We start from the raw sequence: 27,780 nt of genomic DNA, 5'->3' as shown, positions 1-27,780 counted from the left end.
TTGACTTTACTTCAATTTTCTCTATGCAGGTCCAGTTCACACCAGCTTGTGCAGAGTGCTGGGGGGGGGGGTGGTTACCTATTAACCCCTTATCCTACATTCTCCATTTTACCCTCACTGCTTTAAATGGCTGGTGGCAGTGTTTAATTTTCCTACCATTATGCTTTTCTACCGCAGGCTGAATCCTCAGCAGCAGTATAGCACCCATGGGTGACCATTTTTTTCAAAAAGGCCCACTCTTGGGTTTTACTCTGCGCGACAAGTCAGGTTTCAGCCCTTTGTTAATTTTGCCTTTGACTGGATTCAGTCCTGAAACCGGCCTCTGGCTGCAGTGTATCTGGAAGGGCAGTAAGTGAGGGAGGTTCCTGAAACTCCCCTGTCCTTTGTCTCAAGGAGTGCCTGAATGCAACTAGTCCTGATTGGCCGGCTGGCTGTCATTACCACCATGATATTTGAGTGACAGCATAGGCTGTGCTTGAATGGGAGAAACCTGCTTAAAAGGCAAGGGTTTTGGGACTAGAGGCAGAGTCGACCACTGGGAAGAACACCCAACGAAAAAAAACATGAAAGAAGCCTGTTGCATCCTCCTGAACCTTTGAATTGCCCAGTGAAGCCTGCTGCTGTGCTGAAACTTTTTCTGATCGACAAGAGAAGCTCCGGAAGGGACGACTATTTCCCTTGGGTTAGTGGGACTAACCCTGAGACGAACTCCACTGAACCATCTCCCCGACTGGCTGTACTACTTTGCTGCTGCAGGAGCCGAGTGCCAGGGGTTGAGAAATCTGTAGTCGAGTGCAACATCTGCAAACCGGCCAGAAGCTCCAGGAGTCTAAGAATCCTTGAGAAGCAGGACGGCCAGAGCTCGAGTCCCCTTACCAGAGTGCAAGACTCAAGGAGTGAAGGAAGCCCAACCAGTATCCAAGATCTGCAGTGGTGCTGTTCACAGCGCACTGAAACCGCAAAGTGCTGCTGATCTGAAAAGAGCCGTAGCTGCCATGGTTAAGCAAGATTGGATGCAGTAACCTACACCTGCCTTATCCTCTTCGTAATTGGTAACCCACCTATTGGTATAAGTCTGTACTACACAAGTTGGCCGAGTGAGCAGCAAGGCCCATCTCAAGAGCGGTAAATGTGAGCTGTACAGATGTAACACAGATTCACAATTACAAGTATCCAAATAACACTTACACTCAAGGTTTTCTAGTAAAATATTTATTTAACGGTCCCTTTTAAATAAGCTTTCAACGATTATAATCTTGTAAATAAAATAAAAAAATTAGCTGTGTTGACTGGTGACTCAGGCTTGGGTCGTCCTGCTTTGGGAGGGTCTTCAGGATCTTCCTGGAGCTCAGGTCCGGCTTAAAGACGATGTACTAGACTACGGTTTTCTAGCCCCCTAGCACTCAGTTCAAGCAGCAGCAAAGAAGTACAGCCAGTTGGGGAAGGTCCTCCACCAAAGTTTGTCTTAAGGTTAGTTGGTCCCACCAACCCCCAAAGGGAGGAAACGGTCCGTTCCGGGGCTTCGCTAGTCGATTCGGAGTTGGAGCTTTAGCCCTGCAGCAGGGCTTCACCGGGTAGTTCAACGGTCCAGGAGGCTGCAGCAAGCTTCTCTTCCAGATTCCTTCGTCAGATGATTCGTCCAGTGATCGGCTGTCTGATTCCTGAAGCCTCACCTTTAATGCAGGTTTCTCCAATTCATTTGCAGCCTAGCTGTCACTAAAAGCAGGGTGGCTGTCCTCCAAGTACAGCCAGCCAGCTAATCACCTTTAGCCAAAGAGACTAAGCACAGGGAGTTTCGTGAACCTCCCACGCTTCCTGCCCTACCAGACACGCTGGAGCCAGAGGCGGCCTTCGCCAGTGAATCCTGCCAAAGACAAAATGAACAAAGGGACCAAACCTGGTTTGGCGCGCAGAGTAAAACCCGAGAAGGACCTTACAAACAAGAAATTGTGAAAAAAGACGACCAGGGTCATTTTGACTAAATGGGCACACATGGGTGCAATACTGCAGCTGAGGATACAGCCTGCAGTAAAAACGCACAATGGTAGGAAAATTAAACCACTGCCCCGAGCCATTAATTGTAATAAGGGTAACAAAAAATTTTACATGAGAAGGTAGACAAAGGATACCAAGTAAATCAACGACACACCCCCCTATCCCTCCCCCGAAACCCTGCCAGCACTCCACATAAGATGGTGTGTGCTGAGTCTACCAAGAGAGAGGGATAAGTAAATCAATTCCACTTTACTACTCTTGGAAAGAGTAGTTTATTCAAGAGAAGGACTTCTTTGTGACGCTGCACTGAAAGTGCCGTGTGTTACAATACAAAAAGATGGTGCCTATGGAGTTTGTCAGACTCCAAAACTAAAAGAAACTGAGTCCAAATCAGAAAAATACTTGAGGGAGCGACAAAAAGGTCTCACTCACTCAAGGATAAAAATAAAAAGTCCTAAAGTCCGGCATAGGAGCTGTGGGTTTCCAAGTGAGAAGGGAATTACCACAGAAGAACAAGTTACTTCTTACCTTGTAACGTTCTTTCGACGGGATGTTCCTCCGACGTATTCCTCATCTTAGATATCTCCTTCCAGCTCTGCTGGCCTCGGAAAATTTTTTCTCTAGAGGGCGCTGCGCGTCGACGTCCTTCGAGTCGATGTCCTTCGACAGCCGCCGTATCGACGTTCGACGTCATCCTGCCTATAAAGGCTGCGCGCAGCGTCCGTTGCTCAGTTCCGTTTTGTAGCCCACAGTATTACTGTCTGGACTAGACTACTCACCCTGAAGGAGCGTAAGCTGCAACAACAAGGGAAGTAGAACTGCGGGGATGGATGGGAGGGTCGATGAGGAATACGTCGGAGGAACATCCAGTCGAAAGAACGTTACAAGGTAAGAAGTAACTTGTTCTTCGAAGGGATTGTGTCCTCCGACGTATTCCTCATCTTAGATAGGCTCCCATAGCAGTATTCTATATTCGGAGGAGGGAGTACTGACTTCACGCTGTCTTCTATTGATGAATAGAATGCAGTACAGCCCTTCCAAACCTAGTCTCTTGACTGGAGGAGGAATCCAGATTGTAAAAACGTGTAAAGGTATGGACAGACGACCATGTAGCGGCCGCACATATGTCTTTAACCGGCACGCCTCTTTTGAGGGCCGATGAAGCTGCAATACCTCTGGTCGAATGAGCCCTAAGGTTTTGAGGGGGCTCTTTCCCTGCCAGTTTATAACATTCCAGAATGGCTAGAATGATCCATCTGGAAATGGTCTGCTTAGTTATTGGTAACCCCAACTTGTGACCTGTGTAACATACAAACAGCTGGTCTGCCTGTCTTATCCTGGCTAGTCTACTAATGTTAAAACTTAAAACCCTCCTAGGGTCTAGTCTGTGTAACCTTTCTTCCTCTTTCCCCGGGTGAGGAGGAGGATAGAAAGATGGCAGGGTAATCTTCTGAGTGATATGGAATTCAGAAACCACCTTTGGGAGGAAATTAGGCTTCACTTGCAGGACAACTTTGTCTTTGTGAAAGATTGTATGAGGGGGTTTACAAGAAAGAGCTTGTAATTCGCTCACCCTTCTAGCAGATGTAAGTGCTATTAATAAAACAGTTTTAAGGGTAAGGAATTTTAACGAACAAGAATGGAGAGGTTCGAAAGGTGTACCCATCAGGAAAGTTAGTACTAAGTTTAAATCCCATAGGGGAACTTGGAATGGTCTTGGGGGATAAACATTGGTTAACCCCTTTAGAAACTGTATTACCAAGGGTAATTTGAAATAGGATGGTTCTTCCGCAGTACGCTTAAAGATGGATAGCGCTGCGAGATAGCCCTTAATGGTGCCAACTTGAAGGCCTGAATTTGCCAAATATAGTAGGAAGGACAAAACCATTGGTGTACCACATGAAAATGGGTCGATATTCTGTTCTCTACACCAGCTGCAAAATCTGTTCCAACGGCAGCGGTATAAAGACTTTGTTGCTGGCCTCCTTGCCGAAAGCAACACCTCCATAACATCATCAGGGAGGTCCCAATCCTTGTACCTCAGCCGTTCAGAAGCCAAGCGTGAAGGTTGAGGGTTGAGGGTTTTGATGTCTGGATGGAGAACCTGACCTCCCTTCTGTGAGAGTAGGTTCTCTCTGAGTGGAAGTCGAATTGGAGGGCAGATGGACAAGTCTAGAAGGTCCGGGTACCACGTTCTCCTGGCCCAATCCGGGGCAATTAGGATCATGGTTCGCCGGAATCTTCTCAACCTCCTGATCATTTGAGGAATTACAGGGACCGGTGGGAACGCGTACAGAAGCGGAAACTCCCAGTCCACTATGAACGCGTCTCCCAGAGCTCCTCTCGGAGGAAATTCCCTTGAGCAGAACAGGTCGCATTTCCTGTTTAGGCTGGTGGCGAACAGATCTACCTGAGGGGTTCCCCAAAGGGCGAAGATCTCTTAAAGGACTTCCTGAGCTAGCTCCCACTCGTGGGAGACTGTGTTCTGCCTGCTCAGAGCGTCCGCTGTCAAGTTCTTCTCTCCGGCTAGGTGAACTGCCGATAGAGAGATTCCTTCTTGGATTGCCCAAAACCAGAGCTGCATCGCCTCTCTGCACAGGAGTAGTGATCCTACGCCTCCTCTTTTGTTGAGGTAATGCATGGCCACCGTGTTGTCCGTCATTACCAGGACGTTCTTCCCTTGTACAGCTGGCAGGAAAGCCTTCAGCGCAAGTCTGATGGCTCTCAGCTCTAACAGGTTGATGTGTAGTCTGGACTCCGATGGAGACCAACGACCGCTGATGGTCAAGTCGTTGGCGTGGGCTCCCCACCCCGTGAGTGAGGCATCCGTGACTACTGTTATCTCTGGCCAGGGTTGCCAAAACTGTTCTCCTTTCAGAATGTTGTCCTGACAGGCCCACCACTGAAGGTCTCGAGCCACCCTGCCGGGAACCTGAAGAAGATCTGTCATTCTCCCTGAGAATTGTGACCACTGAGTCCTCAGTGCCCACTGGAGGGATCTCATTCTCAGGCGAGCCTCTGGCACAAGGAAAATGCAGGATGCCATGAGGCCTAGCAACCTCAAAAAGTCGAAGGCTGGGAGACGTTGGGCATGCTGGAACTTGGTAACCATCTGTAGAATATCTTGAGCCCTCACCTCTGGTGGCGAGGCTTTTCCCAGGGAAGTATCCAGGATCGCTCCTATGAACTGGAGTCTCTGCGATGGTATCATTTGTGACTTCTTTAAATTGAGGGAGAAACCCAGTCTGTGAAGGAAGTGGCACACGTGATTTAGCTGGATCTGAGCTTGTTTCGGAGAAACAGCCCTGATCAGCCAATCGTCCAGGTAGGGGTAGACGTGAATCCCTTCCCTCCTTAGACTTGCAGCCACTACCGACATTAACTTGGTGAAGACCCTCGAGGCGGAGGTCAGCCCAAATGGCAGCACTCGAAATTGATAGTGAGAGTTGCCAATTGCGAACCTCAGGTATTTCCTGTGTTTGAGATGGATAGGCACATGGAAATAAGCGTCCTGAAGGTCCAGAGATACCAACCAGTCCTGGAACTGAAGGGCCTGGAGGATCTGAGAAAGTGTGACCATCTTGAATTTGTCTTTTCTGAGGAATTTGTTCAATTCTCGCAAGTCCAAGATGGGTCTCAGTCCTCCGTCTTTCTTCGGAATGAGAAAGTAAGGGGAGTACCAGCCCTTGTTCCTCTCCGCTACAGGTACCGGTTCTATGGCACCTTTCTCTAGCAGGACCAAAATTTCCTGCAAGAGGAGCGGATCTGGAGCTTTCTGAGAGCTGATCCCCGGTGGATGTCTCCGAGGTATACGTAGGAAAGGCAGGCAGTAACCTTGGCCAACTGTTTCCAATGCCCAAGCATCTGACGTGATAGCCTGCCATACCGTCAGATGTTGAGTCAACCTGCCTCCTACAGGTGTCCTGTGAGGGGAGTCCTCAGAGTGGTTTTGGGACGGCTGATGCAGATGCCGATTGTAAAGAGGCACCTGCTGTTGCTGCGGCTTTAGAATATCTACCCCGTCCACCTCGGGTAGTTCTTCTTTGACCCCTTTGAGCCGGTCGTCCTCTACCTCTTCCGAATGCGGAGTAGAAGCGAAAGGACTTGCCCCTCGCAGAGGTTCCAGTGGGACGAAAAGGAGTCTGACGGATTGCAGCTCCTAGGGATTTTGCTGCAGCTTTTGAAGTTTGCAGTTTCTCTAAACCAGTGGTATTCAAACTGTGGGTCGCAACCCCCTAGGGGTCCGCGGGTGCATCCCAGGGGGGCCCTGAGAGCTCAGCATGAAAAAAGATTTTTTTTTTTTTTTTTTTTTTTTAGATTGGAAGAAATGGGCAGGGGTGGCCCACATGGGCGGGCTGAAGCATGAAACTGTCTCAGGCAACAATGAAAAAGTGGCCCACAGTTGTAAATGGATATTCATTCCTTTAGTCACAGACTGGGCCTCATTACTACTATGGCGGACCAGTAACAACGGTGCTGGTAAGCTACCGGCACCGTTGCTACCGTTCCGCCATAGTAAGAGTTGTGCTCGTGGGTGCTTGACAGCCCCCGCCAGGTCTGACCTCAGCTCGTCGGATGCACCAGCACCGTTATTAACGGTGCCGGTGCATCCGAGCTCCCCATTCCCATTTGAGCCATATGGGGCTCAAATGGGAATGGGGATCTACCGGCACCTTCGAAAGGGCAATTATCATGTCTGCCTAACTCGGCATGACCTAGTAATTGCCCATTCGCGGGTGCCAGACCCGGATGCAACTCCAGTGGCAGCCGTGCCGGTTTTACCGGCACAGCTACCGCCAGAGTAGTTATGAAGCCCACTGTTTCAATAGTACCCAAAGGGGTGCTTTGTGTTAAAATGTAAGTAAATTGTGATATATTCAGCAACAATGGTCAACATTACTAACTGCATAGTTAAGTAACTCATCAAAATGGTCCACATTGGCCAAAATGGTGGCCCATTTTGATTGGCCCAAACTAGCATTTTACATTTTTGGTACAGGCATTGCCCTATAGGCCTGTCCGAGCCTGGCGGCTCATCCATAATGGCAAGAGGCGCCCACCCAGTGGCCCCTCACCCATTATGGAGGAGCTAAGGAGCCACCCAGTGAAACAGTGAGCACTCCCTCAGCTGCTTTATCCAGCTAATGGAGTGCTCCTGGGCTGGCTGAACTGTCAAAGGGAAACACTGTTTCCCTGTGACAGTTCAGTTTAGTTCCCCAGCCGCACATGCTCACTGAGCCATGCAAGTGCTGGGGCGTTTTGCTTCGCCAGCATTGCATAGCTCATTGGAAATGCTGGCTGGGGCACTGCATGTCTGTATGTCCGAGGGGGAGCTCCTGCGCCTCCTCGCACATACGGACAGAGCATCTGGAGCAGGCCGTTTCAGCACCCAGGACCAGTGGGGCCCAGGGGACAGGGATGGTATCTTTTTACCGGACATCTATCATTCAAAACCCTCTGCCTTGTCCACAAGGCTTTCTGGGGCCTGGGTCCAAAATACCTTCAGCTATTCCTCCGCAAATACCTCCCCCATTCGAGCTCTTCACTCCTCTACCTCCAACTCCCTCAGGGTCAGTCGTTTATCAAAGAAACGAGCTGGGGGTAGATCTCAGTCTTCGGCTGGGGCCTCCCTCTGGAACAGCGCCCTGCCACTCTAAAACTTGAGGAGAACCATCTTTCTTCCTGCACTTATCAGACCTACCCTGTCTGCTGCCTTAAACGTAGCACTTGCAAATTGCTGGCTGCACTACCACTGTTTGTTGCCTTTATTATTTATTTATTGTTATTTATCTGTTTCTCCTCTGCTTCGCACTTTCCACTTCTCCCCCCTTCCATGCACTTTTCCCCTCACACTTGCGCGTTCTCAATGTCACTGGGCCTAGTAAGATCGCTGTTTTATTCTCCTCTGTTCCCCTCCCTTGCCTTGTCACGCTCTGAAACACTTGTGTACGAGCGCGATAGAAATAAAATATCAATGCCTGCCCCCTGGACTCCCAGCAACAATTGCAAACTGTTTGGCTATTTACCCATTTTTTGTTAAAAGTATGCTCTACAATGCAACATTTTAACCTATTTAAAAAAAAATTCACAGGGGGAAACCCCCCCGAACCTCCCCTTAATGCCCCTCCACTTAAAGATTCACCAGCCGCCACTGGCCCTCAGACTGTGTTGGGAACGGGATGGGGGAACCGAGGGACTATGGTGGGAGCACAATGGGCGGGAACCATGGGATAGTGATGGGAGCAGAGTGGGGAGAGCCCTGGGTGTGTGATGGGGTGGGGAGAGACCAGCGACTGGGTAGGAGTGGGATGAGGGAGCCCAGCGACTTTGATGGGAGCAGGTGACGGCGCGCAATATATACTGTCCATTTGGCATTTCTGGGGGGTCCCGACCTGCCCAAATTTTGCTCAGGGGGGCCCTGGCCAAAAAAGTTTGAAGACCACTGCTCTCAACTGTCATCCGCCTTTTTCCCGAACAAAGAAGAGCCATCGAATGGCATGTTCAAGAGCCTGGCTTGCACATCTGGGGCAAAACCCGACTTTCTCAACCAAGCGAATCTCCTGGTTGATGTACTTGCCGCCATTGCTCTGCTGATACTGTCAGCCGAATCAATGCCCGTCTGGAGGGATTCGCACATAGCGTCTTTACAGTCCTGTATAATATTCAGGAACGCATCCCTTTCTTCTCCCTCCGGGATGCAGTCAGCCGCTGTAGAAGCACACTCCCAAAGTGTATGGCTGAACCTAGCAAGGGTGCAAGTAGCATTAACAGACTTTAACGCCATGCTACATGCTGAAAAGACTTTCTTTGCCATAGCATCATATTTTTTATCGTCCCTGTCCTGTGGGACTGTAGGATAAGCCGTCTTGACATCGGTAGAGGATGCTGCTTGTACCACCAGACTTTCTGGGGATGGGTGTTTAGACAAAAACTCTGGGTCTGTGGAAGATACCCTGTACTTTGTAGACAGTTTTTTATTTACTGCTGGTATTACATCTGGGGTTTCCCAGTTTGTCATGATCTTTCTCTGAAGAGCTTTATGAAAGGGCACCACAGGATCCTCTTGTGGGCCTTTGTCAAGAATATCCGTGAGGTCATCTTGTTGGAAAGATTGTGAAGGTGCAGACCACCCCATGAACTCTAATCCTGGCCATTAAGGCTCTGTAGCGGGTTTCAGCATGCTCCCCCGGGTCTGGCTTAGCAAACTCCACCTCAGGGGAAGTGTCTAACCCACTTGCCTCATGTAAAGAATCATGAAGATCCTTTAATCTGCGCTCTTCAAAGGAAAATTCCTCTCTAACTGGGGTTACAGGTCCCTGTAACTCAAATGTGTCTTGTTCAGACAAATCACCCTGTTCTAAAATTGAGGATATAGTTCTCAATTGTTCTGAACTCATAAAGGGAGTAAATCCCATTTCCAAGGCAGAGGGTGCCGAACTTGTCATTATTGGCCTCGAAAGCGTCGATGTCGTCGACGTCGAAGGCTTCGAGCGTGGCGTCGAAAACAGAGGTGGAGGCCTCGAGGACCTCGACAGAATTGGAATTCTACTCGACAATATCGAAGCCATCGACGTCGAGGGCCTGGGGATAGTCACTGGATGTGTGGTAACCGTGACTTTTCTTGGCGTAGACGCCGGTGTCGAGGCCGGCGTCGAGTCGACAGACCCGCGTGTCGAAGGTCCCCTTGACAACGGCGTCGAAGACATCGACGTCGACGGAACCTTCGAGGAAGGTTTGGAGGTCATAGTCCTGCTCGAGGGTTCGAAACGCGCTCGAGAGGTTTCTTTCGCCGGGTACTGCGACTCGCAGCGTTTTTGACCTTCGGGTCTTTCGACCAGAGCATCGCTCTCGGCAGTCTTCGAGGGGGTCGAGGCCGCTTTCTCGAAGACGCTCATCATATTCTTTCGGAATTCCTCCCATTCAGCCTGGGAACTATGTTTCGTGGGGCAAGGGATTCTTTTTGGCGAAACAGAGGAAGAGGAAGACGGAGAAGGGGATCTTCGACGTCTCCTCTTCGAGTGCTTCGATCTCGAGGAGTGATGAGACCCACTCCGAGACCTGGAGCGCGAATGGTGACGAGGAGACGAATGTCTCAACTTCGTCGACGAAGAAGAAGCTTTAAAAGTCTTACCTTTCTCCAGCTTCCCCCTACGCTCCTTCAGGGCCTTAGCTGTCATGGACATACAGTCCTCGCATTCCGAACAATGGTGTTCAGCTCCCAAGCACCACAGACAAATTCTGTGAGGATCGGTCAACGACATCTTTTTCCCACAATCTCGACATTTTTTGAAGCCGGATCGAGGAGTTGTCGGTTCTGACGAGGAAGCCATCGAGTACGGATCGAATAACTCGAGGTAAATAGGATTAATCCGACTAAGAACTGAGCAACGGTATTCCGAGGCACTGAGTAAGCGCGGAAAAACGGAACTGAGCAACGGACGCTGCGCGCGGCCTTTATAGGCAGGATGACGTCGAACGTCGATACGGCGGCTGTCGAAGGACATCGACGCGCAGCGCCCTCTAGAGAAAAAATTTTCCGAGGCCAGCAGAGCTGGAAGGAGATATCTAAAATGAGGAATACGTCGGAGGACACAATCCCTTCGAAATGAGAATTCTCCCTAACAGAATCTTTGCTCAAGGGCGAGTGATTGTCATTGCACTAATCACAAGTGTTCTAGCCTCTCAAATCTTCAAGGCTACAATTAAAACATCCAAAATCCAAAACCCAACTCTCCAGCAAGTGCTGTTCAAAAAAATGAATAAAAGTTACATTTGTAATGGAAATAAAAACTCTGCAAAACCTGTACCTGTGATAATCTAGATACGTATTTAACTATGTAGCGCTTCATACATGATTCGTCCAACATCTAGGCACTGTGATTATACCTCAATCGATACTCAGTTTACCGACCTTTGAAGGATGTTGGTCAATAAGATGGCTCAGCCGGTTGAGAGCTCATTGCTGCGATCTGTGCGTGAACTGTAGGTTACAGGTTAAAATCCCGGCAAGGCCAACTCAGCCTTTTTTCCTTTCGAGGTCGATAAAGGAGTACCAATTTACGTTTGGTGATAAATGTGATAAATGTTCTATGTACAGCGCTTTGCCAAAAGCGCTATATAAATAACTATGCCCATGAGATTGGATCTAGAATTTAGCATCGAGTCCTTGCTTCTTCGCACTGTTGTATCAAAACATTGGCATATCATTGGGTAGTAATCTCTCCAAGAAATGAGGACTTTCATTAATCAAAAGACAATTCTGCTATTGAACCTCAAAACACACAATATAGTTCATGTTTGCTCTACTATGCAAATGGATAGGTGCGTTTTCAACTTTTAAATATATACAGAGATCAAATGGCCATACCAATAATGAAAGGTGTGTTCTGTCAATGCAAAAAGCTGCCGGATAGTAATTATTTCTATACAGTTTTTGCACACATTTTACTCTTGCACAGGAAAAAAAGTCATGTTTACTCTCTTGCAATCACATTATCAAAGTTTTAAAACATGGAGTAAAACACTCCCCCACTCCCTTCCCCCCACTCAAGATCATATCTGGGCCACTGACAGGGTGCATTCAGGTAACCAAGGAGACTAAGGACAGGGAGTTTCAGGCACCTCCCTCGCTTCCTGCCCTGCCAGACACACTGGAGCCAGAGGCGGGTTTCAGGACTTATCCCAACAAAGGCAAAACGGTTAAACCTAGTTTGGCAAGCCGAGTGAAACCCAAGACCGACCTCACAAGCAAGAAATGGCACAAAAAAAAAAAAAAAGACAGGGCAATTTTGACAAAATGGGCACCTATGGGTGCACTACTGAAGCCTGTGGCAATAACGCACAATGGTAGGAAAATTAAACCACTGCCACCAGACATTTAAAGTAGTGAGGGTAACATAAGAAATGTTACATGAGTAAGTAGGAAAATGGGCTACTGAGTAACCCCCGAACACTCAACATAAGATGGGGTGTGCGGTACCTACATAGGAAAAAGGTAAGTAAAGTCAATTTCACTTTACTACTCTTGATAACAGTAGTTCACCCAACAGAAGGTTTTTTAAACCTTGAGAAATCCAAAGGACTTTTCTGTGACACTGCACTGAAGGTGCTCTGTCGTCATACAAAAAGTAGATGCCTATGGAGTTTGTCAGAGTCCAAATCAGATCAAAATACATGAGTGAGAAAAAGGTCTCAATCACTCCAGGATTAAAAGTCCTAAAGTCTAGCAAAAGAGCTAGGGGTCTCGAAGATTGAAGGTAATTCGCACAAAAATGAGAATTCTCCCTAACACAGGCTGGTTGCTGTGACACAGGAAGCGGGAGGGGGTGGAGCTGGCAGGGGATTCTATGCACATGGAACACAGAAGCATTTAAAAAGAGCAAATATGGGCCACAAATAGGTAAAACGGTGGACAAGGCACACAAGGCAATGCCTTACCTGTGCTATGCCAAGTGGCTTTGCGGCACGAGAATCAGGGCTACAGCCCTAGGAGCTCAGAGGCTTGCTGAAAGTCAGACAATCTGAAGTGGTTGGCGGGAAGGGAGGCGGGTGGGTTGCTGTGAATCAGGAAGCAGGAGGGGGATGGAGCCAGCAGGGGGATTCTATGCATATACAGCAACCACTTACAAGAGGTCGGTCTAGCTGGGCACACATCGAATTTCCGGCACTAGCACTCTATCCTACACCACCAACAGCACCCGCCACGTGCCTGACCTCCCACCGAAGTCCTAACCTGACAAAATGCACACACACACTTTATAAACTCTTAAAACTCCACACATGGATCACGGTCACTGAGGGTTTTCCAACAACAAAGCGCATTGAGGTCATACAAATGGGGAAAGGGCACTATATAAATTAAGAATACAATACTACGGCAGTAATGGGTGTAGTTGCTGGGCATCTGGAGCCTATAACACCAAGTTCCCCACACAACATTCGCCACCTCACTGTGCCCCATGAGGAGCCCAGCAAGCCTGAACAGGTGAGCAGGTTCATTTTAACCAACACCACACCATGCTGCCACTCCCCTTCACACCACCCTCCGTGATTCCAGGTGACCTAGCAGTGGTATAAAGTAACAACCAACGGAACAGGTCTCATTCCCAATGCCTCTGCACCTCATTGCTTAAACCTCTCAATCCTTCACCTCAGCTCTGAGGTTTAAGGACAGTAAACAGAGGCATACTAGCAACCAACATATGTTGTCAATTGTCTGCAGGGGAGCAGCCTTTGAAATTGGTGACAGACAAATTGAATGGAAGGAGTGGGCATGGCATGGGAGTTTAGTAACATGTCAGGCTGAAAAATTCTACTTTAAAGGATATCCAGTGGTAATATTGCAGGAAATGATAAAGAATGAATTTACAAAGATGAAAAAATATTGCAAGTAGTAAGAGCCGGTAAAAAAATACCTAACAGCAGAAAAAATAATCAAAATCAAGAAAAGAAAATGTAATGATAGAAGTGGGTTTTGGGTGTAAAAAAATCAACAGATTCAGGTTAAAATTGGGATAAAGAGGAGGGTGACTAGGAGAGTTTAGGAATAGGAGACATAAGCTGGGATCGGTAGTGTCTCCCAACCCTCCCTCCAACCCAAATTAGGTATTTTTACAATGTGCACTGTAAAAGGCATTTCGATACTTTTTCTTGCAATTTATTCTGCACTCTGGAATTGTACGTTTGTTATTTCTGCAATTAAATTGCAGTGAACTCTTTTAAAGTGCAGATAAAGGAAACAAGGGAGCTGGAGGCAACACAAGGAGAAATGAGGTTGAGTAGGATGTTAAGATGCATAGCAAATACAAAGGTTACATTGCCATCACATAGAATTAGAAGACATAACATCCATGAGTGTACTCTGAATTGAATATGTGTACACCGCTTACTCTGGGGGCGGAGGCTTGGTCCGGGCCCATACGACGGATCGAAGACGCTCTTTTCTTTGCCAACCTTGTCTTGCTCGCCAGCTGCTTTCAGTGTTGGAAATTCCTCGGGAGAGAAGGACAACGGTCGGTTTGAGACCCTTGAACCTGCAATGAATGGGAGAAAATGAATCCGGTAAAGAGACCACAGGCATACAAAAAGGAGCAACTGGCTGCTTTTAACTGCATGAGTAGTAGGCATTCAAAGAACAGACAAAACATAAAATCAAGAGCATGGACCAGGCTAGGTTTTATTTTCCATGCCATCAATGGTGTGGGGGGTCTAGAGACCAACCTCTAGTGACCAAACTTGGTGGGAAACATTAGGGAAATATTCCTGTGGCCTGGGTCTTTAGATATATCTTACTTGGGTGCATTTACCAGACTAGGGTACTGCTAGTGGTTCTCTCAACCTCACTATGCTCTCCAAGTCGAACTCGTGGCAGAGTAGCCCGGCTAATCTCAAACTAGGTGGAATGGAGCAGTTCAGTTCACAGGTACCGTACGGTTAGGCAAGATTGAATGGAGTATGTTAAGGAGAATTCACAAAATGTGCCAATTCCTCTCTACCTTAGAGACGCTCAGCTCTTTTGCTGGAATTTGTACTTTTTAATTATGTTCGTTTTCTGTGTTTAATTCTTTGATTATGGTGTTTTAGACAACACCCTAGGCATCTTCATTTGCGTCACATAGCACCCTCAGGGCAGTGACACAGGGAAGCATTTTAGTCTCTCCCAAAGTTTAAACACCTTCTCTAGGATAAACTACTGTTTACCAGAGAAAGGAAAGTTAAATTGACCTCATTAGTCTTTAAATTCCTAGACCCAGCACACACTATCTTACATGAGAGTGCTGGAGGGGTTACATGGTATTCCCAAAGTCTAGAAACTCATGCAACAGTCAAATGATACCCCCTTTCCTCTTGAAATGGCTGGTGGAAGTGGTTTTACAACGAACTACCATGATTTTTCCCAACCGCGAACACCGGTAGCGTTAAATCGCAGGATCCATGTTTTTCAAGATGGCGTCTGAGCCTCCTTTGTTTAAACGGGTCCCAGTATTTTTTTTGCCATTTCTTTTTGGAAAGTCCTTCTAGAGCTCGTCTCTGCACACCAAACCAGGTTTGGTCCCTTTGTTCCTAAGCCTTTGGCGGGCTTCCGGACTGAAGACCGCCTCTGGCGCCCAAGTGTCTGGGGTGGGCAGGAAGTGAGGTAGGTGCCCGAAACTCCCTGTGCTTAGTCTCCTAGGAGACCCAAAAGCACTCTTGCGCGATTGGCTGGTTGGCTGGCTGACTGTCCGGCAAGGACAGCCACCCTGCTGGGTAAGTGACAGCTAGGCTGGAATGAATGGGAGAAAACTGTTTAAAAAAGGCGAGTCTCTTGGCTTGGAAGGCAGAATCGACCACTGGAACAAAAGAACCGAAGACTAGCTGTTCATCTTGACAGAGAATCCCTTCAAGGACGACTTCTCCCTTTGAGTTGGTGGGACCAATCAACTTGTAAGCCACCTCGATACCATTCTCGGAGCTGGTTGTACTTTCCTCACAGTGCTGCAGGAAACCGAATAACCAGGGAGAAGGACAACAGTTTGTGTGCTTGACGACAGCTACCGGAATCGAAGATTTGCCAGCTTTGTGACCAGTCCCCGTGCAGTGCAGGAGTTCCGACGTCCTCCCTCTTGTCCCCACGACTGAGGCTCAGGAACAGCGAGATCTGCAGCAACTGCCAGGAACAGAAGTCTTCACCTCCATCTTTTTCTTCAATCTAAGGTACTGTGAAATCCTGACCGAGAGAACTTACCGCTCACTGCGAAAGTGCATGAAACTTTGGCAACTTGCAGGCCTAGTCAGCTTGTGACCCCGACATATGAATCTTTCTTCTATGAAATACTTCTGAGAACCGTGGCAAAGACTTTTCTGTTTAACTACCAGAACTCCTCTGGTGAACTCAAACTATTTGCACTGTTTAAGGGTAACTACTATATTTTTTTACTTTTTTTTTAAATTTCATTTAGTTAATTACAACTTTTAAAATAAATGAAAACTGCATCTGTTATAATCCATTAAAATCAAAATTCAAGAGAGGTTCCTTGTCTATATCAATTTCCATGAAAAAGTTCTGTGAATAATTTCCCCCATTAATTGTTTGGCTTAATTATTTCTCATGAGTCTAACTTCCAATTCTTCCAGATCCCACCATTCTTCACCACAGCGATTTTGTCTTTTCTTAATCTCCATACCCAGGTGTTTAGTTCTCAGATCTCAAATTTCTGCAGAATAGCACTAGATGTTTCAGGGTTTCATTTTTCTCCCTGCAGAATCTACATAGAGTCAGCTTTCTCCAGCGTGCTTCTCAGATTAAGAACCTCTTTCATATTAAACATATTCAATCGTAATTCCATGAAAGTTTGCCTTTTAATGTAGCATGGAAAAAGTTCTAAGTATTTCGGTAATGTGTTCCTTGCTCCAGAGGTTACATTGGCCATGCATCTATCTGTGTTTTGCTCAGATGTTTCGTACCAGTCTTGGTCCCACAACTTTCTTTTTACCATCTTCAGATTTCCTATTAGTTCTTCTTTATTTGCACTTATTTGCTGTAACGTTAGATCGCATGTTTGTTTCCATTCATCAAAGATATACCCACTTGCTTTACTCATAGTGGTCCTCAAGATGTTATATGATGGTAGCTCATCAGCTCCAATCACTCTTCTGTATATGGATAACATAGTCCATGTCACGCTAGCGTTAATTGAGGTTAATCCATGTTCGAATCGAATGGAGGCAGTAGGGGTGTTGATTCACACCCATAGTTCAAGCATGGCATCACCTTTGGGTTATAAAAATCTGTCACCGGAATTTACCAACTCTGTTGATTAGTGAACATTGGGCATCAAGGAGTTTGCATTTTCTTTCATTCTTTGAACCATTGGATCTTCCGTTATTTGTGTATCGATTAAAACGTCCAGATACTGTGATGGGTGCAGCATTTTATTGTTTCCTGGCCTAGTTTGCATTTAAATCGTTTTTTTGTTGGTTTTCATTTAAGCCCACAAGATTTTGAAGGACTAAGATATCGCTTTTTCCTGCATTTATTACTAGGCCATTTTTTTCTGTATAGGATCCCAGAGCAGTGAGCTTCCGCTGTAATCTGATCGGCCTAAAGTCTAATATCATCATACGCGTATAGCATATAGCTTAAAGGATTCCAGTTTATTTTTGGGGCAAAACCTCTTGCTTCCTCAATTTCTCTTCCCACCTCAGAAATAAAGAAGTTAAATAGAGAAGCACCTTATGGGCAGCCTTGCTTTACCCCTCGTCCTGTTTTTATCAGCAACGAGAGTCTAAACGGATCCTAATCTCAGTGTTCGAGTATAGCTCTTTAATTGCTCCCAGGAGACTTTAAGGGCAGTTTCTCATTGCTAGCTTTTTCCACAACAAATCCCGGGCCACACTATTGAAGGCGTGAGCAAGGTCGAACGCTAAATATACTTTTGATTTTTGTTTGATGGCTTCCATTTTTATAAGATTTAGTAAGAGGAGATTGAGACTGCATCCAACGCCTCTCACAAAACCAGTTTGTCATTCATCTCTGCACTCAGTTGCTTGAATCCAATTGTTTAGTTGCTGCAGTAACTGAGTCCCAAAGATCTTCCCCACCACATCCAGTAGAGCTATTGGCCTGTAATTTTTTGGATAAGTTTGTATTCCTTTTTTAAATATCGGCACAATAATCATGCTCTTCCAGAATTTTGGGATACGCCCTTGTCTCACAATGTTTTTAAATATATTTAAACAAAAATCTGTCCATTCTTCAGGATGTTCCTTGAGGACCTGGTTTGTCGGCCCATCTGGGCCGGGGGCTCTTGAGTTGCTTATTCTTCTGATGTTTTCTAGAATGTCTTCTCTCTTTATCTCTATATCCCAACCTTTTTCTAACTCCTGGATGTCTAATACATTTTCGCTTTGTTTGGCAAACAGACTGGAGTAATGGTTGATCCATTGGGACTCAGTTACCATACTACACTGGATTGCTTGTTGTGGTGCATCCATGTTAATGATTGGCCAAAGTGCGCCAGAGTTTTTTTTCACCATTATCAGCAACATTTACTCAGCATCTCTTTGTAAGAGGGTAGGTTTATGTGTTTGCATCCAGTTTCGGTATCTTGATTTAACTTTAATTGCTTCTTTGCAATTATCTACATAATTATTTTTTTTATTGTTCGTATACACTTTCTCAGTTCTCTTTTTAGCCACTACTTCCAGGTCTCCAATATGGTTTCTCTTCAAGGTTGGTTTACTTCTACTATTTTGGATTTGTGTAAATTGTTGTAATAAAGCCGGGATTCTATGGGATCTCCTATTTGCTCATTGGCTATTACTTTGTTAGTCTTATGATTTTTACATCATCCATTCAAATTAGATTTCTCCCGGGTGCCACATTGATCTTATGTTGCCATTTCTCTTCATGGCTTTTTCTTTGGCCTGATAGTTCAATTTGTACTATGTTATGATCACTGTGTGTTGATGGTATTACACAGAAATTTCAAATTTTCTTGCTTAGATCGCCGTATATATAGTAGTAATCGAGTACAGATTTTGCTTTGTTCCTTTCCCAAGTTGGTTTTGCGTGATTATCACCATTGGTATTTCCATTCATTAATATCATCTGTCTAGATGACATCTCTTCGCATATTTTTATTATTTTGTATTCTTTTCTAACTTTGCAGATATTCTTAGGGTTTCCTCCAACCAGAATTTCCATATTAAGGTTACCACACAACATAACGTTATGCTTGGTATTTTCATTGACCCAGATTTCATCAATTAGGTTACAGAATAGGTCAAGCAATTTCACCTCATCCGTAGCTTTATGTTGCCAACAATGTTCCCTCTAAGCCGTGCGCATGTGCGCTTGCCCAGCTTCCTTCTGGGTTCCGCTCAGAAGATTTTTAGCAGCGCACACAGACAATTCTCACCTATTTAAAAAGATTTAATAAGGCACAAAACACAGCACTTACCTGAAATGTTCGCTTAAAATAAGCAACTAGTCTTGATATTCTGCTAATTTACATTACTACACTACTATGTACATAAAATCTAACAGAAAAATACAACACAATAGGTTAAAAACGAATATGAAAAACTGGCTCCATGAACAGAAGAATCTAACCAATCTAACCAGTGTGCCTGCACACATTAACCAAATGTTTTCCCTCCCCACCCATGACTCCTAAACCTGACTCTAGCACACTTTTACCTTATGACCTCAACTTCTACCCCAGAGTACATTAAGATACTACCAGACAACCTTGACTCTTCCTCTTGGCTCTGCAAAAGGTTAGCAGACATGTACCTACATCCATTTGTTTTGTTTGTTGCAACATGAATAACGTTCACGTGCCAGAATCTGTTATTCATGGTGCCTTCGCAAAGCGTCACCCACACTATATAATCGAACTACAAGCTCAAATATCGGATACTGACTAAGTAAGCAGGCTACTTGGATGTGTAACCAAATCCCATACTTCCTATTCTTTGTACATATGTCACGCAAGTGCTTTGAAGCGGCCCCCTTGTAAGTTAACACATTATAAAACTCAAATATTAATTTGCTCTCTAAAGATTTTGAAAGACAAATGTGATGTTGAGCGTCTCCTACTTAAGCATTACTAACATTACCACATACGTGGAGAGCAACATGGCAATATCATTTACTTAGTCTACAAAGGATAAGAAGTATGGACTATGCCTGGGATTACACATCCACAGTATCAGGGAACCGGATATTCAGACAGGACAATGCTTTTCACACAATAAGCATAATTTCCAAGTGTTTAGAGTTCCTTTGGGCATAGACCTTTACATATTATATGTTATTTGTGTACATGCAGAGTCATGACATTCTTAAAAAGCACATCATATGTTGAGGCATTTAAATATGCCTTGCTTGCAAACTATTGTGGGTCTGCAAATATCCCAGTGAGTGTTTACTGCTACAATCTTACTTTTTATACAGTGCTCTATCAACTAGTATTGGAGGCAAGCACAGGTGCCGGGGACGAGTATGGGTGGAAGCATCACACCTTGCGGGTGATGAACAAAGCAGAGCATTTCAAAGGCCAAGTCAGACGTTTCAGCAGTACACTGAAGGAAACGTGTTGCGTGTTTGCTAAAGAATAGGAAATTCTAGTACCCGTCTAGACAACAGCACCTTCTTTTTCTTTCTATGCTCAACTGCTGAGGGCTTTTCAATATTACAATTTGTTCTGTGTGTGCAGTCGCTAGCATCTCCCTGCATCTTATTTAACTGATCACACAGGATCACAGAAGAGGATCCATAGTAATAGAAGAAGGCACTCAATCATTTGTATCTCTAATGAATTGATGCAGTTAACATAAAAGGCATACGTGTGTGATTTTCTTCAACAGGGCTCCATAATAAACCTCACTAAGTCTCTCGTTTAATTTTATCTAGGCTGCGGTGCGGAACGATGGGCAAAACTAAACAATGTATTATGTGCCCTGTCAGTTCACTCCTGGGGTACAATCAGGGTTCTAATTAGATTTTGCTCCCTACTTTGAGTCAAATGATTTTTCAGGGAGTTTGAAAGTAATTAGCTTTGCCAATAAGGATACTTTCTGCTTACTAAAAGATGTTCTTTGCTCATAAAATTCTTTTTGAGATAGGGCATTAATGTTATACCTTCCTTGCTATGCCACTACTCTACTAGTCACTAATTTCGAAAAAATATCAGTGGAGCTTTCTGGGTTGAAGCAATATGTTCATTGTTTCTCATTTTTGTTCGGCACATTTCCCTTTTTAGGGAGTAAAAATGCACAGTGCATATGCCTTTTAGCTCTAAGGCTGGTGTTATCACTACCTGCAGGAGAACGTAATTTGGATAGTAAGCAGAGGCACAGGAATTTTGGATCATCATATTCTAAGGTGCAGTTATTCTGATGCAACTATCATCCTTAGACAAATGATTAGAAGCATGTTCTCCTGGCCCTTGAATTGCTTCATTAAAGTCGCACTTGAACCCCTTTCAGCTCGTTTTTGACACATTGCTTTTAATTGCCATTAATCCATTGGCAAATGTATTCTGTCTGAGTTTCAGCCACATCAGTTATGACAAGAGATATTTGAGGGCCACAAATGCCAGGGATGTCATTTGCAGCAGTAACAGGCTGACAATCCAGCCTATTCGAAGAGTGGAACCCACCTACCCCAACCCACCACCAAGAGCCAGCCTACCTAACTGTCAATGAACAACACACCAGCCTTGATAAAGACCCCTTGTGTCGAAACACGTGTCGGCTGACCACTTGAGAGTACTACATCAAGAATACAATTCCTTTTTTTGAAAAATCAGAACATTTATTTAAGAGTAAATATTGTTTGCGCGAGATATCTGGAAACACAACTAAGATATTTGTGTTTTGTAATACAAACAAGTGATTTTCCAGTGGCATAAAACATGCAGGGCCTCATTACGACTTAGGGCGGTATCCCAGCGTATATCTGCCAGAATACCGCCCAAACAAATTGCTGTTACCACCACTTGGTCCGGAGAAATTTCCACCGGATTACAACTGGTGGTGATGGCGTAATTCCCCATTCATATTGAGTACATTGGACTCAATGTGGCTTTTTGGCATAATTACTGCAGCGGGAATTCCGACGATTTCGGCGTCGTGCTGGAGGATTTACCTCCAGGATTTTCCTGGAGGCAAATCTTCCACTCCAGGCCCAAAATTGTAATTTGGAGTAGTGGTAAAGTTGGCGGTACCACTACCGCCAACTTTACACTTTCCGCCAAACTCGTAACGAGGCAGACATTTTTTTCTGCGCATAGGTACGCTTGCAAGGTACTGTGGCCGATATTGAAGTCTTGAACTGGTTGATGAGCTTTCTCTATAATCACATATGCCATTTTATTTTACCCTATGTGTTTGTAAAACGTGTTGCAAGATTTTTAGATTTTTAAAGAATTGCAGTGGCTGGGAACGAGACATTCCTTTCCAAACTCTTGCGACGGTAGCCCACAAAATGGCTTACCTCAGTCAGTTGCGCACATGGAAAATAAGGTGCGCACAACAGCCAACCGGTTCCGCACATAGAGAAAAAATATTAAAGGGAACATTGGTTGCCAATAAACGTTTATTATGTGTATTTTCAAACTCTCCTCTTTAGGATGATGTTTTAACTCTACTAGTGTGGCTTAGAGTTAAGGTGAAGGATTTGATGAACTTATTATCCTTAAGCCGTTTTTTTTACTTAACCATAGTTAGTAGTCCAGCCATCGGGCACCCTCTTGGCTGTTTAATTGCTGGATTTACAGCTGTTTCATATCCTTTGATACAGGGATATGTCTGCAGCCATGTTTCTTGCAAACATGATATCCAGCGTTTGCAATTGATTTCCGGAGCTTCTTTGGAGATGGGCAGATCCTTGTGTTCCATGTACCCATCAGTATGAGCTCCTCATAGTTCATTTTTTTTTACATTAGCTGTCCGTCTTCGGGTTTAAGGCACCGCAAGCCAATTCCATGTTTCTTGCCCTCTTTCGCTCTGTCCGTCTAATTTATTTTCACCACCTTTTGTTGTTGAGGCAACATCGCATGCAAAAGTGATCTCAATTTGTTTTTTGTTCGTTATACACTCAGTTGCAGAAGGTTCTTCGGCTTCATCTTCTGGTTTCTTTAAATGCTCAATACTCTCCCCTCTGTTTGATATTTAGCTCTGTTCATGATCAGTTTAATTTGCCACCTTCCTTTGTCCACTCTCTCATAACTGGACTGTTGTGAGTTAGTTGATTGGATTTCACCTCTTCGGGACCAATTTCTTTAATATCAAATCCTAAAACATTCAAAGCATCAGTGTTGTTTTTAATTGTGTCTTTAATGATTATGGAATAGCTACGCAGTAAGACTCGATCATGAGTTGTCTCTAACAAATTCAACGATCCTAATGTCGTTTGAGGAGATTCATCTCAGTTGGAGGATGTGATGGAGAAGTTGCATGATGTTATAGCGGTTTAAATTTAAACCATTATCTGTCGGGCATATCCTTTCCATGAGTAGACAGTAATTAGAAAACAGTTTGTCTTGGATTAAGATTTTTCTTTGGTTCCGTTTTAGTCCATCTCATATCTTCTCTCTAGTTTTCCTCGCATGTTTCTTTTTGGCTTTGACTCCCTCCCCCCCCCCCATGTTCTTTGTAAAGGGTTTTGCCAAATTTGTTTCAGCTGCTCTTTTTTGTTGTTATAATTTTGATTCTTATTGGGGGGCAATTTCCTATCCACCTCCACATTTAATTAGTATAGACACACGCATCTCTTCCAAGGTAGCAAACATTTTCTCAGTTTTTTGATTGTTCTTCGTCGCCCGCATTGGATTTATCTTTCTTAGGCTTATCTATTATGCATGTTCTTTTGGTCTTGACGTTTTTTGTACCCTTTAAAAGTCTGTGATTACTTTCATCTTCTGATTGTGTCTAAGCATCTCTCATCTTTGCTCTGATTAGATGTTGGGTTCTCTTCATCCTCACACTCTGAATCATATGCAGATAGATTTACCAAATCCTCCATGATTCTCTCTTTGTCAGCTACAAGTCCTTTTGTTGTTTGATTTTCATCTTCATCCACATTTTCTTTTCCGGGGGATATTTGCACTTCTCTCCGATTATTCGGGGAAACTTTATGCTTCACGCCTAAATCTGTTTGAATAGTCACATTCAAAGCTTTTATATTTGTTAGAAAATTACATAAGTTTCTTGCATTTTTTTTGATTCAGCATGTTTTTAGTTTTCTTTTTTTTGTTTTACTGGAATTTATCTGTTTTCTTTATTTGTTCCCAGGTCTCTGTTTTATCAGAAAGCCTCATTCTCATTTGCTCCTGAGCTGGATTCTTGGATACTTGGTGATGGTGGATTCCCTATTTGACCTTCAGCATTTGCCGAGGTCCATGGGACTACCAAGCGCTCATCCTTCAGATTTGTAATCCTCATTTGTTTGTTGTTTTCATCGCAATTTATACTGTTCGGTTTGTGGCATTTGCATCTTCAAGCGCAATTTCATCAGTGTTTTTTTTTTATTGGAGCAATTAGAGTTATTTGAAATTATCGTCAAGTCGATATTGTCAGCCTTGTAGGTCCTAGATTGCTCTTGTTCCTTTAGACCAAGATCAACAACAGGTTGATTTAGTTTTAGATTCGCTTTTATTTGATCAGCAAGTTCTTCCTTTGCAGAAAGCAGTTTTTTCTATTCGTTTTATTAACTTATGCCTTTTGGTCCTACTTCAAATGCTCTGAATGTCATTTTGCTCCTCCTTCAAAGTACTTTAAATGCCCCTGAACCTGATGGTGTCAAGTACTGTAGTATATTTGTGCGATATTGATTGCCTCCTTTTAGTGAATGTTTTCTAACAGACTGTGTAATAAATTAAGTGTTTTACCAAGAAACCTTGAGTATAAGTGTCTATCTGAATACTCGTGATTGTAGACCTCGGTGTAACAACCTTACAAGCTCAAATTCCCTCTAGAGATAAGCCTGGCTGCTCAGCTCGCTACCAAAAACTGTGTGGTACAAACTTATACCAAAGGTTGGTTTTGCTTACACCTGTAGTCCTAGTTGTGTGCAGTGGTCCCAGAGGGCACTGCATGCAAACTTTGTCTAACACAGTACCCTTTGGGTGCACTACAACAACCTTGACCTCCTGGCAATAGGGACCCAACCTTTGGTGTAAGTCTGAACTACACAGGTTGGTAGCGTGGTCAAGCAGCCAGGCTCATCTCAAGAGGGGTCAATGTGAGCAGTAATGTTGTGACAGAGCTTCAAAAGTAGCAGTTATTCAAATAAACACTTACACTCAAGGTTACTTGCTAAAAACGATTAATTTATTTCAGTCAGTTGTAAAACACACTTAGTTTCTCTAAATTAGAGGATACCCATTGGGAATGGCACACAAACACGCCCTACACCCTCAGGTGACAAATAGCTAGGGCACTGTGGACATAGATTTATCGCTAATACATTTAGAGCAATACGGAGTTTGGTGTAAAAGATAGAATAGAGGAATAAAATAAAGGTTAGTACTTTTGAAAACCTTCCCATGGCAAATACCTTTGTGTTTTATCCTTTCCCCCAGAAAAAGCTGAAGATCTTCTTTGCAAGAAGGTAAAAAGTCTTGCAATGTTTTTAGAAATGTTTGTAGAAAAATAGAACACTTGGAAGGGGCACAATGTAGGAGGCTTGTGAGAGGCAATTTGTTAGCAACTCTGCAAGGTAACCAAGACAGGTCCCAATTGAGAGCAAGTAAGGCTACACAACAAGAGGTAAGTTCTTAGACTTTACAGTACCTTTGGTTAGAAGAAATGGTTCCAGCTGGCTTCTGTTCCTGTACAGCTCTGCAGATCCTGTTTGAGACTCGTGGGAACAAGAGGGAGGATGTCTGGGGACTCCTGCGCAGCAATGGGAAGGTCAGCGGCAGCAATGGGAAGGTCAGCGGCAGCAATGGGCAAACTTCAATTCAGCGGTTCTTCTGCGTTTCATAGCAACACAGAGGTTCTCGGATACCACTTCAGACTTTGCTTCTGGGGTCCAGCACTCTGTTGAGGTGGCTCAGGCTTTGTCAGTCCTGCAACAGGGAAGTCCGGAGGATCTTCCTATCCCTCGGGTCCAACTTCAAAGCAACGCACACAATCTGGTGTTCGTCTCCCTGGCTCTTTGATGGAGTAGCAGCAGCGGAAATACAACCAGCTTCGAGAGGATGTCCAAACTGGCTTACTTTGAAGTTGATTGGTCCCACCAACTTAAAGGGAGAAGTCGTCCTTGCAGGGCTTCTCTAGTCAAGGCGCATTTGGAGCTTCAGCACAGCAGCAGGGCTTCACCGAACAGTCCAGGAGTTGCAGCAGAAGTCTCTTCCAAGTTCTTCTTCAGATTCCTTCATCCGGCGGTCAACTCTGCCTTTCAAGCCAAAAAGCCTCGCCTTTTATGCAGTTTTCTCCCATTCATTCCAGCCTAGCTGTCACTCACCCAGCTGGGTGGCTGTCCTTGCTTGACAGCCAGCCGGCCAATCACCTTTGGGTGCATTTCTGTAACCAAGGGGATCAAGCACAGCGAGTTTAGGGCACCACCCTCAGTTCCTGCCCCTGCCAGATATACTGGAGCCAGAGGCAGGTTTCACTCGTGAAGCCCGCCAAAGACAAAAGGAACATAGGGACCAAACCTAGTTTGGCAGGCAGAGTAAATCTCAAGGACAACCATCCTGACAAGAAATGGTGAAAAAAGACGACCAGGGCCATTTTGACAAAATGGGCGCCCATGGGTGCCTTACCGTGGCTGCGAACGCAGCCCGCAGTAAAAACACAATCATTGTAAAAAGTAAACCACTGCCACCAGCCATTAATTGCAGGAAGGGTAACAAACTGTTACATGAGAGAGTAGACAAGGGGATACTAAGTAACCCCTCCAGCACCCTATGGGGTAAGCTAGTGAGTGCTGGGTCTAGAAAGTTACAATTTGTAAGTAAAGTCAATTTCACTTCACTGCTCTTGGAAACAGTTTCACCAAGAGTAGGTATTTAAACCTTTGGGAAATTAAGAGACTTCCCTGTGCCACTGCACTGAAGGTGCTGTGTGACACAATGCAAAGATGATGCCTATAGAGATGGTTTCTTTTGACTCTGGAGTCTGACAGAGGATAAATCACAAAAAATGACATGAGAGATAAAGAGTCCTAGAGTCTGGTAAAAAGATCTGGGGATCTCCAAGGTAGAAGGGAATTAGCACATTTCTGAGAATACTCCCTAACAAGTACACACTAAGATCTCAAATAAGTCCAAAACACTATTTCTGTAAATAATATCTTAATATTAAGATCATGCAAAGAGAAAAATACACTTGTAAGAGATCTGTAAAACAAAGGTCATAATGAAGCGAGTAAGTAGGACGTTCTTTTAAAAGTCAAAGCCTTCCTGAAAAAGAAGCAGCACCAACAGGTATGAGAAGTTTTTCAGTTCAGGCAGGCAAGATAAAAAAAAAGATCAGTCTTGTGATTGGGGGGGCAGTCTTTAGCGGGAGGTTGTTCTCAGTGCAAAAGTGCTTCTAAGGGAGCAGGTCACAATGTTTTGTTGTAGGTAGACCCCTCAAGAGTTTGTGAAGATAAAGCTAATCAAGGAGAAAGCAAGAAACAATGCCCACTAGCAGTGCCAGAGCGTCGAGAGCGCAATACCCTGGGACCAGGTAAACAATTCTGCCAGATGTGGCTAGCAGTATCCAGAGCCCGTTGCTGTGGACATTTGGAGATTGATGGCTGTAATGACCGCACACCAATGCAGACGGGACTCCCAACCCTTTGGGATGGACGATTGTGAGATTCCCAGGTCAGGGTTTGGAGCTAAAGGATCAGACCGGAGAGACTGTGGCAGTCAGCTGTTGCAGATGATGCAGAATTTCCATGTCTTCCTCTGGCATAAGGTCTGGCATTGGGGGGTTGGCTTGGTGAGCCCACCAACAAGAGCTGATGGAGAAGACCACGGAATAACAAATGTAGAAGAAAAGCTTTCAAAATTGGACCAGAGACTAGCCAGTTACAGAAGGAGACTTTGGCAGTGTGGTTGCTGGATCAGAGGCAGTACAGGCTACTAAAACTCCAAGACCGGGGAGATAGAACCAGGAAACTTGCCTTATGCCCTGGGATGAGGAGTCTAGTCTGTCTGGCACAGAGAAAACACGAAACGAAAGAAGCAACCACTTCTGGGTCCAGCAATGCAGGTTAGTTTGGTCTGTAGGAGCCATGATCAAGTCATCCTCACAAAGGAAAGGAGTGCCAGTTTTTCTGGTAGTTATTGAGAGGCAGATCTT

The 27,780-nt window shown here is 44.8% G+C and overlaps 1 protein-coding gene across 8 annotated transcripts in view; it reads right to left on the bottom strand.

Moving 5' to 3' along the window:
* Positions 1-27,780, bottom strand: part of PRRC2B (proline rich coiled-coil 2B) — a 1,218,749-nt gene that overhangs the window by 820,774 nt on the left and 370,195 nt on the right. For all 8 annotated transcript variants that reach the window (XM_069609284.1, XM_069609287.1, XM_069609286.1 and 5 more), the window contains exon 6: positions 13,884-14,027. In XM_069609284.1, the coding sequence (XP_069465385.1) occupies positions 13,884-14,027 (144 nt within the window). The remainder of the gene's footprint in view (positions 1-13,883; positions 14,028-27,780) is intronic.

This window comes from Ambystoma mexicanum, chromosome 8 (genome assembly GCF_040938575.1).
Source record: "Ambystoma mexicanum isolate Mex_15411 chromosome 8, UKY_AmexF1_1, whole genome shotgun sequence".
NCBI lineage: Eukaryota > Metazoa > Chordata > Amphibia > Caudata > Ambystomatidae > Ambystoma > Ambystoma mexicanum.
The sequence above is the reverse complement of the archived record's forward strand: the minus strand, read 5'-3'. Positions and strand labels throughout refer to the sequence as shown.